The sequence below is a fragment of the Ornithorhynchus anatinus genome, chromosome 13, assembly GCF_004115215.2.
Source record: "Ornithorhynchus anatinus isolate Pmale09 chromosome 13, mOrnAna1.pri.v4, whole genome shotgun sequence".
Lineage (NCBI taxonomy): Eukaryota > Metazoa > Chordata > Mammalia > Monotremata > Ornithorhynchidae > Ornithorhynchus > Ornithorhynchus anatinus.
In genome coordinates this window covers 39,788,066-39,800,443 of record NC_041740.1, presented here as the reverse complement: position 1 = coordinate 39,800,443, position 12,378 = coordinate 39,788,066, and the positions used below count along the sequence as shown (strand labels likewise).

General features: G+C 62.4%; 1 protein-coding gene across 1 annotated transcript in view; it reads right to left on the bottom strand.

Annotated features, from left to right (window-relative positions):
- SPTBN5 (spectrin beta, non-erythrocytic 5) overlaps positions 1–12,378 on the bottom strand; it is a 40,913-nt gene that overhangs the window by 11,692 nt on the left and 16,843 nt on the right. Inside the window, exons 26-44 of the mRNA XM_029077893.1 lie at positions 12,159–12,359; positions 11,838–11,954; positions 10,252–10,409; positions 9,647–9,782; positions 8,821–8,966; positions 8,035–8,149; positions 7,827–7,937; positions 7,005–7,190; positions 6,706–6,909; positions 5,521–5,670; positions 5,070–5,174; positions 3,995–4,162; positions 3,760–3,915; positions 3,471–3,662; positions 2,287–2,382; positions 2,054–2,169; positions 1,097–1,211; positions 827–940; positions 424–545 (exon numbers count right to left, since the gene is read on the bottom strand). Of these exons, the coding sequence (XP_028933726.1) occupies positions 424–545; positions 827–940; positions 1,097–1,211; positions 2,054–2,169; positions 2,287–2,382; positions 3,471–3,662; positions 3,760–3,915; positions 3,995–4,162; positions 5,070–5,174; positions 5,521–5,670; positions 6,706–6,909; positions 7,005–7,190; positions 7,827–7,937; positions 8,035–8,149; positions 8,821–8,966; positions 9,647–9,782; positions 10,252–10,409; positions 11,838–11,954; positions 12,159–12,359 (2,708 nt within the window). The remainder of the gene's footprint in view (positions 1–423; positions 546–826; positions 941–1,096; positions 1,212–2,053; positions 2,170–2,286; positions 2,383–3,470; positions 3,663–3,759; positions 3,916–3,994; positions 4,163–5,069; positions 5,175–5,520; positions 5,671–6,705; positions 6,910–7,004; positions 7,191–7,826; positions 7,938–8,034; positions 8,150–8,820; positions 8,967–9,646; positions 9,783–10,251; positions 10,410–11,837; positions 11,955–12,158; positions 12,360–12,378) is intronic.

The following is a 12,378-nucleotide window of genomic DNA, read 5'->3' as shown; positions in this document are numbered from 1 at the left end:
GAAGGCGACAAGGGAGGGGACGGGAGTGGGAAATCAGAAGCAGCAAGAAACAGCCTGGCCTAGAGGCTAGAGCACGAGCCTGGGCGCCAGGACCCGCGTTCTCATCCCAGCTCGGCCATCTGTCTGCTGGGGGACCTTGGGCAAGTCACTTGACTTCTCTGTGCCTCAGATGCCTCATCTATACAATGGGGAGTAAGACTGAGAACCCCTTGTGGGCCAGGGATTGGGTCCAACACGATTAGCTTGTGCCTACCCTGGTGCCTAATACAGTGCCTGGCGCATAATGAGCGCTTAACAAATGCTATTTTTTTTTAATGGAAGCCAAGGGGGAGAAGGGGAAGTCGGGAAGAGGCAGAGATTGGAGGCCGAGGGAAGAACTGGCGAGAGGCGAGGAAGGGGAAGCGGAGGAGAAGCCATACAGACCGCAGCTTGAGCTGGATCTGGAGGTTGCGCCAGCCGTCCGCCATCTCCCGCTGTTTCCTGGCCAGGCTGTGGGCCGAGCCCGGGCTCCTCTGGCCCAGGCGAATCACTTCCTGCTCCAGGGGCTGCACAGGGAGGCCCCGATCAGTCCCCGTCACGGGGAGGGGGGCCGGGGCCCGGAGGTCCCCCTTAGCCCCATTCATCGGGGCCCGAGTCCGATCCTGGTCCTCCCACAGCCCACTGGGGACAGGAGTGGGGAAGGGTTTATGCCCCCCTCCCCATCCTGCACTTCCACCTGGGCCTGGATCATGCCTATTTCCCTCTGCCCCTAGCCCGGGGGGGGGGGAAGTGAGGGAGGATCTGTGCCCCGTCCGGCCCCCATCCCGCCGCCCGCCCGGGTTGGCACCTCCATCTGGGCCTGGATGATGCTGATCTCCCTCTCCAGCTCTTCGTGTCTCCGCAGCATCCTCTCGACCCCATCCAGGTCTTTCCCGGAGGCCGGAGCCCGCAGCAGGGTGCTCTGCACAGCCCCCCGGAGAGACGGGACTAGGGTCACCACTGGCATCCCCCCTTACACCCTGGCACCGGGCTGGAGCGAGGGGGCCGAAGGGCGCGTCCTCATCTCACTTGGGAGAATCTGTTCTGCTGGTGGCCCCGGCCTCAGCCCGGTCCTTACCTTCTCCCCGATCCTTTCTGTGACATCGCTCAGCTCCCGGGCGAGGGCATGGATCTCCAGGGCACCCTCGAGCTGCCGCTGGTACTGCAGGAGGTTGCCGTGGAAACTGCTCCACCTGCCAGGGACGTGGGGAGGGTAGAGTCAGGATGGGGAAGGCGGCGTGGCCTAGTGGGAAAAGCCCAGGCCTGGGAGTCAAGGGTTCGAATCCCAGCTCCATCACTTGCCTGCTGCGTGAGCTGGGGGACGTAACTTCTCTGGGCCTCAGTTTCCCTCATCTGTGAAAGGGTGATTGGAATGCCCTCCCTCCTCACATCTGCCAAACTAGCATACTCCCCCCCCTAAAGCCCTACTGAAAGCTCCCCTCCTCCAGGGGGCCTTCCCAGACCGAGCCCCCCCTTTCCTTTCACTCACTCAATTGTATTTATTGAGCGCCCCGCTCCTCCCCACCCCCCGCCATCGGCCCCACTCGCTCCCTCTCCTCAACCCCACTCCCCGCGCCACAGCACTTGTGTATGTACATATTTATTCTATTTATTAACGTGCTTATATCTATAATTCTATTTATGTTGTTGTTACCAATGCCTGTCTACCTGTTTTGTCGTCCGTCTCCCCCCTTCTAGATTTCGAGCCCGTCGCTGGGCGGGGATGGTCTCTATCTGTTGCCGAATTGTACTTTCCAAGCGCTCCGTCCAGTGCCGTGCACACAGTAAGCGCTCAAGAGATAGGACAGAATGAACGCGTCCTTCTCCCTCCTGCTCAGACGGTGAGCCCCGAGTGGTGCAGGGGCTCCGTCCCACCTGATCGTATCTACCTCCTGCAGTCTTCGGTACAGTGCTCGGCCCAGAGTAAGTGTTTCCCAGATACCACATCGCTGTCCTCAGCACCAAAGCTCGGCCCCAGGGCTCGGCTCTCTGGCCGCCCCCCCCAGCCCCTCTCCTCGGGCTTGGCGGGACCGACCTCTCATTGAGTTGCTTCCGTCGCTGGAGAACCGTCTTCATCTCGTCGGGGTCCCGGCTCTGCAGCCGCTGGGCCAGCGCGTTGATGTCCGCGATGTGGGCGTCGTCCACTGGCTCCTGGCAGGCCCCGGGGGAGGAGTCAGAAGGGGGGGGCACCGAGGCCCTCACCTGCCCGCCGCCCAGCTGGGGTCCCCCCACATCCCTTTCCCCGCCAGGCCGGACTGGTGCCCTTACCCCCACGGAGGCTCCGCGGAACTCGCCCAGCCTCCTGCTGAGCTGCAGGCAGTGCTCGTGGTCTCGGCCCAGGTCTCCCACGCTCACCATCACTTCCTGGGGGCGCGGAGGAGGAGCAGGAGTGCGGGGGCTTGGGGCAGGCCTTCCCACGGGGCCCGCGCTTCCCCTCCCCCTTGGCCGGGACCCCCGGCTCCCGCCCTCAGCTAATGGCAACCCTGGCGGGCCGCGGGGGCTCCGATTCGAAACCCGCCTCCTCCGTTTGTCGGCTCTGTGACCTTGTGTCTATCTTTAAATGGGACTTAAAAGTGTGAGCCCCACGTGGGGCAACCTGATGACCCCGTATCTACCCCAGCGCTCGGAACAGTGCTTAGCCCCTAGAAGCGCTTAACAAACAGCATCGTTATTATTACTATTATGTGGGGAAATGGGGACTGGGAGGATGCGGGGACATGGGGACGGGGATGGGGGGTAGTGGGAAAAGGGGATAGGGGAGCGTGTGAGGATGGAGGGATGGAGGGGACGTGATTTCCTCTTCTCCCTCTCCCTTCTGCGTCGCCCTCACTCGCTCCCTTTCTTCTTCCCCCCTCCCAGCCCCGCAGCGCTTATGTCCATACCTGTCATTTATTTATCTCTATTAATAATGACGGTATTTGTTAAGCACCGTTTTAGACTCTGGAGTGGATACAAGGTCACCAGGTTGCCCCACGTGGGGCTCACAGTCTTAATCCCCATTTGACAGATGAGGTCACTGAGGCACAGAGAAGCGAAGTGGCTTGTCGCACAGCAGACAAGTGGCGGAATCAGGATCAGAACCCCCGACCTCTGACTCCCAAGCCCGGGCTCTTTCCCCTAAACCAAGCTGCTTTCCCAATCTCAAAGTCCGTCTCTCCTCCCTCACCCCCAAACTCTAAGCTGGTCGTGGGCAGGGGGCGTATCTGATTAATGTTGCACTGTACTCTCCCGAGCGCGCAGTACGGTGCTCTGCACAAGGTAAGCGCTCGATAAACACGATGGAGTCGAACGATGGAATTCATTCAATCGTATCTATCGAGCGCTTACTATGCGCAGAGCACTGGGAGGGCATGAAGGAGGGGAGGATGAAGGGAGAGGGGCACGGGGCCGTGGGAGCCGGGGACCCAGGACTTCCCCTCCAGCTCCCTCCCTTCCTCCCGGGCGTCCCCCACCTTCTCTCGGATCCAGGCCTCCACCTGGTCCACGCGTTGCAGGAACTCCAGGAAGTCCCGTTTGTCCTCCAGTTCCCTGGCCCGGGTGGCCACGGCCTCCTTCAGCTGGCCCCAGCGCTGCTCCAAGGCCCGCTGCTGCTGCCGGACGGCCCGGGCCCCGGGCGGGTTCCGGGCCAGCAGGGCCTCTCCCTTCTGCGGGACCGGCCGGTGAGGCTGGAGCATCCTCCCCGGCTCCAAGCGTCCCCGTCCCGCCCCCCCCCCCCCCGCCATCCGAGTCCGGGCCCCCTACCTCCATTACGCGGGTCGTGACCTCCTGGTGGGCTCGGACCTCGGCCTCGAAGGCCTGGTGCTTCTTCAGCCGCTTCAGCCTGTCCCGCAGGGTGCTGGGGTCCCGAGGGCCGGGCTCCTCCAGCTGCCGGACCCTCTCCCGGATCCAGTCCTCGGCCTGGGCCGGGGATTGGCAGGCGGTGAGCCCCGGAGGACGCCCCTCCCCGCCCCTCTCCGCGGAGCCCACCCGCCCTCACCTCGGCCACGTCCCGGGTGAAGCCGGCCAGCAGCAGGGCGGTGCTCAGGGCCTCCCCTCGGCTCCGGGCCAGCTCCTTGACCCGCCGCCGCCGCTCCAGCACCGAGTCCAGCAGCTCCTGCACCCCGGCTCCCTGCAGGGCCTCCGCCTGCTCCCGGAGGGCCGTCTCCTGGGGGGGCAGGGGCAGCGGGGAGGATGGGACCGGTCCCAGGCTCCTGCCCCACCCCCTCCCCAAAGGCCCCGCGGTGGGGGCTGCAGGTGGGCAAGTGGATTCTCCCGGCCCGGACGGAAATAGAAACGCTAAACGAAAGGCACACACTCACGCTCCCTTTTCCACCCCCAAAGCCGGTTGGCCTGGCTCTGCAGGTGGGTTGATTGGATCTGGGTGGGACGGTCTCCCTGGACCCTGGGTAAGAGCGACCCCGACCTGGCCCGCCCGCCTACCTGCATTCCCCCCCCACGACAACCCACCCAGGGCGTAGAGGGAGTGGGAAAGGCAGCTGGTTCCCCTGCCCTGCCTTCTGGGTGGGCCTGCTGCCCTCGCCCCTCCATCTTCTTTCCTGTCCTCACCCACTCTCCCACTGCTTCATTCGTTCATTCAATTCAATCGTATTTATTGAGAGCCTACTGTGTGCAGAGCACTGGACTAGCGCTCGGGAGAGTACAGTACAACAGTAAACGGACACATTCTTCCCCTGTTAGTCAGTGTTACGTAGCGAGTGTCTTCTGTGTGCAGAGCACTGTACTAAACCCTCGGGAGAGGACAACACAAATAGCCCCGGTAGACGCAATCCCCGTCCTCGAGTTGACAGTCTCCACCCACCTTTTCGCCTCCTACGCCACCTCCTTATCACTTATCACCTCCTCTCCCGCTCCCACTTGACCCTGGCATTTCCCCGGATTCTCCTGTCCCTCCCCGAACGATGGATGGGTGGATGAATGGATGGATGAATAGCCGCGTGGGTGGGTGGACGGACGGATGAATAGCTGCGTGGGTGGGTGGATGGATGAATAGCTGTGTGGGTGGATGGATGGATGGTGATGAACTCAGTCCTGGGCCTCCCCAAACCAGTCACCTTCTCGTCCTGGGCCGCCAGCAGCTTCTGGAAAGCTTCGTGTTTGCGGATCAGCTGCTCCACGGCCTCCACCGAGCCTCCCAGGGCACCGGTCTTCAGAGAGACCTGTCCCCACCCAACCCCGGGGAGAGCGGCTCAGGGGGCAGAGCCAGGGCACGACTGGCCTCTCCCAGACCTCCGTGGCCCTGGGGCGTCCCCACCCCTTTTTCTGCGGGGGGCGAGAAGCAAGCGGGGGGGGGGGGGCGGTCCGGAGGCGCCCTAGGGGGAGGGACCCACGAAGCTGAAGGAAGGCAGCTCTAGAGAGCCCCCCTGCCCCACCTCCTGCCGATGTCGGCAGTGGTTTGGACCTTGGCTCCGGGGAGGGAGAGGGGCTTGGGAACTCTCTGAGGAGAAGAGAAGACAGGGCCCAAACTCGGGAAGGGGAGAGAGGTGCCCCGGGCGGGTAGGCTACCTCCTGGGCCGTGAGGATCTTATCTAGGTGATCCCGGTCCCGGCGGAAGAGCTGTTCCCGGTGCACTGCCTCCAGCTGATCCTGCTTCAGCTTCCAGGCCTGGAACACCTGGGCCCGCTCCTCTTCCAGCATCTGTAGCTTCTCTTGGATCTAGGGGGGTTGGAAGAAGTCGGCAGGGGCACAAGGAGTGGGTGACCACAAGGGGATGAAGACTGTGAACCCCAGGTGGGACCACCTGACCTTATATCCTCCCCAGCGCTTAGAACGGTGCTTTGCACATAGTAAACGCTTAACAGATACCATCATCATTATTATTACCTGAAGCCCCAGATCCTAGTCAATCAGTGGTATTTATTGAGCACTTTACAGAGAGAACCACATTAAGCACTTGAGAGAGAGCGATACGACAGAATTGGCAGACGTTCTCTGTCCATTCAAGACCCCCGGCTGGCTGTGTGACCTGGGGCTAGTGGCTCGCCCTCTCTGTCTAGTGGGGATAAGATCCTGGCTCCCCCCCCACCTCTTAGACCTTGAGACCCGGGCTCGGGTCTACCTCAGCATTTAACCCAGTGCCTGGCACAGAGTTTACTTGTTTTGATGTCAGTCTCCCCCATTCTAGACTGTGAGCCCGTTGTGGGCAGGGATTGTCTCTTTTTGTTGCTGAAGTGTACTTTCCAAGCGCTTAGTACAGTGCTCTGCACACAGTAAACGCTCAATAAATACGGCTGAAGGAGTGCTTAAAAAATACACTCTAGCTGTGATCATCACTATCGTCCTGGTAGGGCAGAGAAGCAGCCCAGCCCAATGGTTAGAGCTGAGCCCGGGAGTCAGGAGGACCTGGGTGCTAATGCAGGCTCCGCCACTTGTCTATTGCACGATCTTGAGCAAGTCACTTTACTTCTCAGGGCCTCACTTACCTTATCTGGAAAACGGGTATTAAGACCGTGAGCCCCACGTGGGACGGGTACCGTATCCAACCCGATTTACTTCTATCCACCCACACAGTAGATGCTTCACAAATGCCATTATTTTTTCCAGGTGGCCCCGGCTCTGGGCAAAAGTGGGCCCGGAGGGAGGAGCCTGGGCAGGATGGGGGCTGAACTGGGCAGGGGTGGGACGGGGGCAGAATAGGGGCGAGAGCTGGGGTGGGGCTGGGATGTGGAGCGGGCCCGGGCAGCGAGGCACCTGGGGGCCGGGGGCATCCTCCTCCTGCAGCAGCCTCTCCCCGTGGCGGGCGGCCGCCCGGTAGGCCTCCTCCCGGGCCTCCAGCTGGGCCCGGAGCTGCTGGTGGGCGCTCAGCTTCAACGAGCTGCTGCCGGGGTCCCGGGTGGTCTCCTCCGCCTGGACCTCTCGCCTGACTCCGGCGGCCCACGACGAGTAATCTCGCACCTGGAACCCCGGCCGGGGAGACGGGGCAGGGTTGGGGAGGGGTGCCCCCGGGGCACCACCCCGGGACCAACCATCCCGGCCCAGCAGGCTCTCACCTGGGAGAGGAAGCGGGCGAGCCGGCAGGCCTGCTCCAGCTGGCTCCTGCGCCTCCCTACCCGGAGTCGGAGAGACTCCCAGCTCCGCACCACGGCCTGCTGCTTCTCTCGCAACGCCCCTGCAGCCGGAGACCCTGGGGGGCACAGCTTCAGCACCTCGTCCCCGCCGTCCAGCAGCTCCTGAAGCTGCGGGAGAGCCGTGGCCGGGGGGGGGAGGGACTCAGCCCCTGGGAACCGGCCGGACAGCCAGCCCTCGGATGCCAACATCCTGCCGGTCCCAGTCTGGCCACTGGCCAGACCTCGCCCCCCCCACCCCTGAACCACCTCCAACCAAGAGGGCCTACACGTCGGGAGGCTGGCATCACGGAGGGCAGCAGCCGGGTAAGAGGAGGGAGCCCACCCACGCCGGCGGCACCTTCGGAACGGACCCCGCTTAACTCCCTCCCTCCTGCCAGTCACCCCAGCTCTGCTGGATCCTGTTGGCTCGCCGTTGGTATTCACCCAACTCCTTCTTCAGCTGGGATCCACTGGTCGTATTAGGTTTAGCGTTTCCCCCATCAGACTGCGAGCTCCTCCAGGCCAGGGATTTGGGCTTTAGCTTCTCTTATTGGTAGGTGCCCAATACAGCACTCTGCCCGCAGCAGACACCCAGTACAGAGCTCTGCACACAGCAGGCGCCCAGTACAACGCTGTGTCCGGAACGGGCCTCGGTGATTCTTACCTGCGGGAGGTGTTGGGGAGGACTGGGAAACTGGGGGGACGACTGGGGCAGCTCTGGTGGGACCAGAGGAGAGGAGGGGGAGGGCCGGGATCCCCGCTCACCCGCTGCTCGCTGCCCACCAGCTCGTGCTCCAGCTCTTCGTGCCGCCGCAGCTGGGCTTGAGCCCCACGCCCATCCCGGGCCGGCTGGTCGGGGAGGCTGGTGGCCTTCTCCTGGAGAAAGAGAACCGGTCAGGGGTGAGGGGATGTTGCCCCGGCTGCAGGTGGGCTTCTGATGGCAGGGGGAAGGCCCCCCACAGCGGAGGCCTACCTGGATGTGGGCCAGGGCGTCGGTCAGGTCCTGGAGAACCTTGAGCACGGCCTCGGTGTCCCTCAGTGCCCGGTCTCGGCCTTGGGCCAGCTCCCACAGCTCTTCCCACGCCCTCCTGGCCCGAGGACAGGGGACATATTAATTCCCCACCCCCCGAGACCTCCTGGCACCCCCTGACCCGTCGGTACGAGCCATCAGTTCCGGGGTACATCTCACCCCATGCCACGGTCCCCCCCCCCGACCGCAGAAGCCATAATGACTGAGCGCCTGCCGTGCAGAGAGCCCTGTACTAAGCGCTTGGGGCAGCCCGGTCCAGTTAGCAGACGCGATCCTTCAGGGTTTTCCGGTGTAGCGGAGGAGACGGTCACTAAAATATCTTACAGGCCGGGGGAGGGAGGAGAGAGGGCGATGCGCCGGAGTCGGTGCTAAAGTAACAGGGCGAGGGGCGATGGGTACGGGAAGTGGTGAGTTCAATTGGGCTCAACTGCCAAAGTGGCCACGGCCAGGACGTAGAGCGAGGAGTTGAGCGATTAATCCGGGACGGTCTCCTGGAGGAGGTGGGATCTTTGGATGGGCGTTGAAGCCGGGGAGAGCGGAGGTCAGCCGGAATGGTGGGGGGGGGGTTCCAGGTTGGAGAGGGAGGGCATGAGCAAGAGGTCAGTGACAAGGGGTGAAATGAGAACGAGGGCCAGGGTGGTGGAACCCATCTCCGGTGTCCCCGGAACCGGTCAGGCTTCGCCCCCGGCCCCTGGGACGGAGACCCTCTCCCGGCCCCTGGCTACTCACTGCAGCTCGTGCTTCTTCTGGCTGATCTGCCGGTCCGCGCCGTGCCCGCTCTCCAGCAGGGTTTCGGCCAGCTGTTGGCAGGCCGCCAGCCGCCGCCCGCCCGCCGCCAGCTGGTGCTGCAGCGTCTCGAACTTGGCCCGGAGATGCTGAGGAAGTCAGATTTTTTCAATTTACTTATGGCATTTGTTAAGCGCTTACTAGATGCCAGGCACTGTACTGAGCGCTGGGGTGGATACGAGCTAATCAGACTGGACACAGTCCTCATCCCACAGGGAGCTCGCTGTCTTAATCCCATTTTACAGATGAGGTAACTGAGGCACAGGGAAATGGAGTGACTCGCCCGAGGTCACACAGCGGACAAGTGGCGGAGCCGGGATTAGAACCCAGGTCCTTCTGAGTCCCAGGCCGGTGCTCATTAAGACTGCGAGCCCGTCACCGGGCAGGGATTGTCTCTCTTGCCGAATTGTACATTCCAAGGGTTGAGTACAGTGCTCGGCACATAGTAGGCGCTCAATAAATACGACCGAATGAACGCTCTATCCGCTAAGCCACGCTGCCGGCTGGAGGGCAAGGGGAGGGGGCGGCGTCACAGGACTGACGCCTCAGGGATTGGGGTCCAAGGCATCGGAGGATAAATCTGCTCCTGGTGACCGAGGCTTGACCCTCCCCAGCGGGGTCTCCTGGCCGTGTTTGTTGTCCGTGGCCTGTTTTCCCTTCCCTCCGCGCTGCCCTAGACTGGGAGTCCCTGGGACTGGGCCAGTTTGATTCAGGACGGCCCACTGTGGCCCAGTGAGGCCCAGTACAGCCCCCGCGCCCCGCTCCTCACCAGGACGTGCTCGTAATCCTCGCCGAAGTCCTCCCCGCCGCCGACCGCCTGCCTCTGCCCCCTCAGCCAGTCCTGCAGCTCCTCGGCCTCCCGGATGAACTCGTGCGCCTTCAGCGTCCACTCCAATCTCCGGCCCCTGCGGTCAGAAGGTCCCGGGCCCGCGGTGGTCAGCCCTTCGGCGGCCAGCTTTCCTGGGGAGGGCAGGGCTGGCAGGGACGGAGCCGGCGCTGCCCACGTCCCATGGAGATAGGAGGTGGCATGGGGCGGGGAGAGGGAGGAGGTGGGGGGCAAACACAGCGAGGAGGGGCAGGGGATTGACTGGGGAGGCCGGAAGTGGTGGGATTTTTTGTTTTTTAGGGTATTCGTTAAGGGCTAACGCTGCGTCAGGCACTATATGAAGCACTGGGCAGATACAAACTAATCAGGTTGGACACAGTCATGTCCCCCAGTGAGGGTTAGGGGACCCGTCTAGGCCTGGGGCCTGAGGGGAGAGGAAGGAAGGGGCGGGGGTCTCCGATGTCGCTCCCTTCCAGGATGCCTTGGGGAAGACTGCCCAGCTCCTCCGGCGGGGAGGGGGCAGGGAGGCAGTGGGTTTCACCCCTCACCGTGTGGCCGCCAGCTCCCGCAACCTCCGCAGCTGCCCCTGCAGCCGCCCCTGGGGCGCCTCCAGCTCGTCGGTGGGGTGAGAGCTGGCCAGGCCGCGGCCTGTTTGGGCCAGCTCGGCCACGAAGCTCCCGTAGAGGGCCAGCTCTTGCTCCAGGGCCTGGAGGCACGGGAACAGTTCAGTCAAGCAATCGGTAGAATTTATCAGGCGCCTACTGTGTGCCCGGGACTGTACTGGGCGGCTGGGGGGGGGGACTCGAAAAGGCACAGTCCCTGCCACCAAGGGGAGGACACTCTAGCGGGAGAGAAGAAGTCATTTCCAAAGCAGAGGAAGAAGTGCTCAAAGAGTAGAGTATGTGAAACAAAATGCACGAAGGTGGAATGAGAACTGAGTGCTATGAGGGCTGAGATGGTAGGAGGGAGGAGAGTGGTTCTCTTCGAGAGAAGCAGTGTGGCCTAGTGGATAGAGCACGGGCCTGGGAGTCAGGAGGACTTGGGTTCTAATCGCGGTTGAATGATTGATTGAATGGATGGATGGTCCCCCCACTTGTCCGCAACGCGAACTTGGGTAAGTCACAACTTCTCTGTGACTCAGTCACCTCATCTGTAAAATGGGGATGAAGACCGTAAGCCCCACATGGGGCATGGACTAGGTCCAACCTGATTATCATGTGTCTATCTCAGTGTTCAGTACAGTGTCTGGGACGTAGTAAGTGCTTAACAGATCTCATTAATAATAATAATAATGTTGGTATTTGTTAAGCGCTTACTATGTGCCGAGCACTGTTCTAAGCGCTGGGGTAGACACAGGGGAATCAGGTTGTCCCACGTGGGGCTCACAGTCTTCATCCCCATTTTACAGATGAGGTAACTGAGGCACCGAGAAGTTAAGTGACTTGCCCAAAGTCACACAGCTGACAAGTGGCCGAGCCGGGATTCGAACCCATGACCTCTGACTCCAAAGCCCGTGCTCTTTCCGCTGAGCCGCGCTGCTTCTCCAATATGCTGCTTCATTATTGGTATTGTTAGCAGCATATAGGTGAACTGCAGCATCAGTGGAAAGAGCCTGGGCTTCGGAGTCAGAGGTCATGGGTTCGACTCCCGGCTCCGCCACTCGTCAGCCGTGTGACTGTGGGCGAGTCACTTGGCTTCTCCGTGCCTCAGTGACCTCAACTGTAAAATGGGGATTAACTGTGAGCCTCACGTGGGACCACCTGATGACCCTGTATCTACCCCAGCGCTTAGAACAGTGCTCTGCACATAGTAAGCGCTTAATAAATACGAACATTATTATTATTGTTATTCACTGACCACGAAGGACGACTCTATATCGGGAGGGAAGTGGGGTGGGGGCCGTATTTTTTTGGTGGTGAGAGGGGACGGCGATAGAGGCCCACAGGGAGAGCGGGCAAAGTTGGAAGGCGGGTGGGAGATCTCTCCTTGAGCGAAGGCTGGGAAGGATGAGCAAAGCTGGTGGAGGGAGGAGCCGTGGGACGGGGACCGTGTCCACCCCGATGTGCTTGTATTCCATTCCCCTCCCCGGTGCTCAGTACAGCGACCGGCGCTTAACGAGTACCACAGTTATTACCTGGTGCTTCTTGACAAAGTTGAGGGTGGCTGCCTCGTCCTTGCCGTGGTCCTGGCTGCTCACCAGAGGTAACTTCTCCGACACCCAGCCCTCCAGCTCCGACACGTCCAGCAGGTACTGCCGGGACAGGGGCCCGTCGGAGGGTGACCAGCCTGGTGGACCGTCCCCCTGCCCTCTTGTCCTTTCTCCATCCTGAGATCTTACGCACGGTGCACAGCGGCCGCCCCTGACCCCCTGGCCCGGGTGGGACGGCTCCCGCTGCCCCGGTCACCTTCCCCAGAGGTGCCCGCGCCGTCCGGCCCCGGCTTCTCTCCGCCCTACCTGCTGGCGGGCGACGGAACGCCGCAGCTGCCGGGCCCTCTCCTCACACGCCCGCTCCAGCTCTGCCCAGCATCTGTCCAGCGCCTGGCACCGCTCCGTGACGTGCCGGGCCCGGGGGTGCCCGGCCTCCGCCACGCCGCGCCCGGCCGCCAGCACCCGCCGCACCTGGACTCGATGAGCCGTCACCTCCGCCTGCAGCTCCTACGGGACGGCGGGGCGG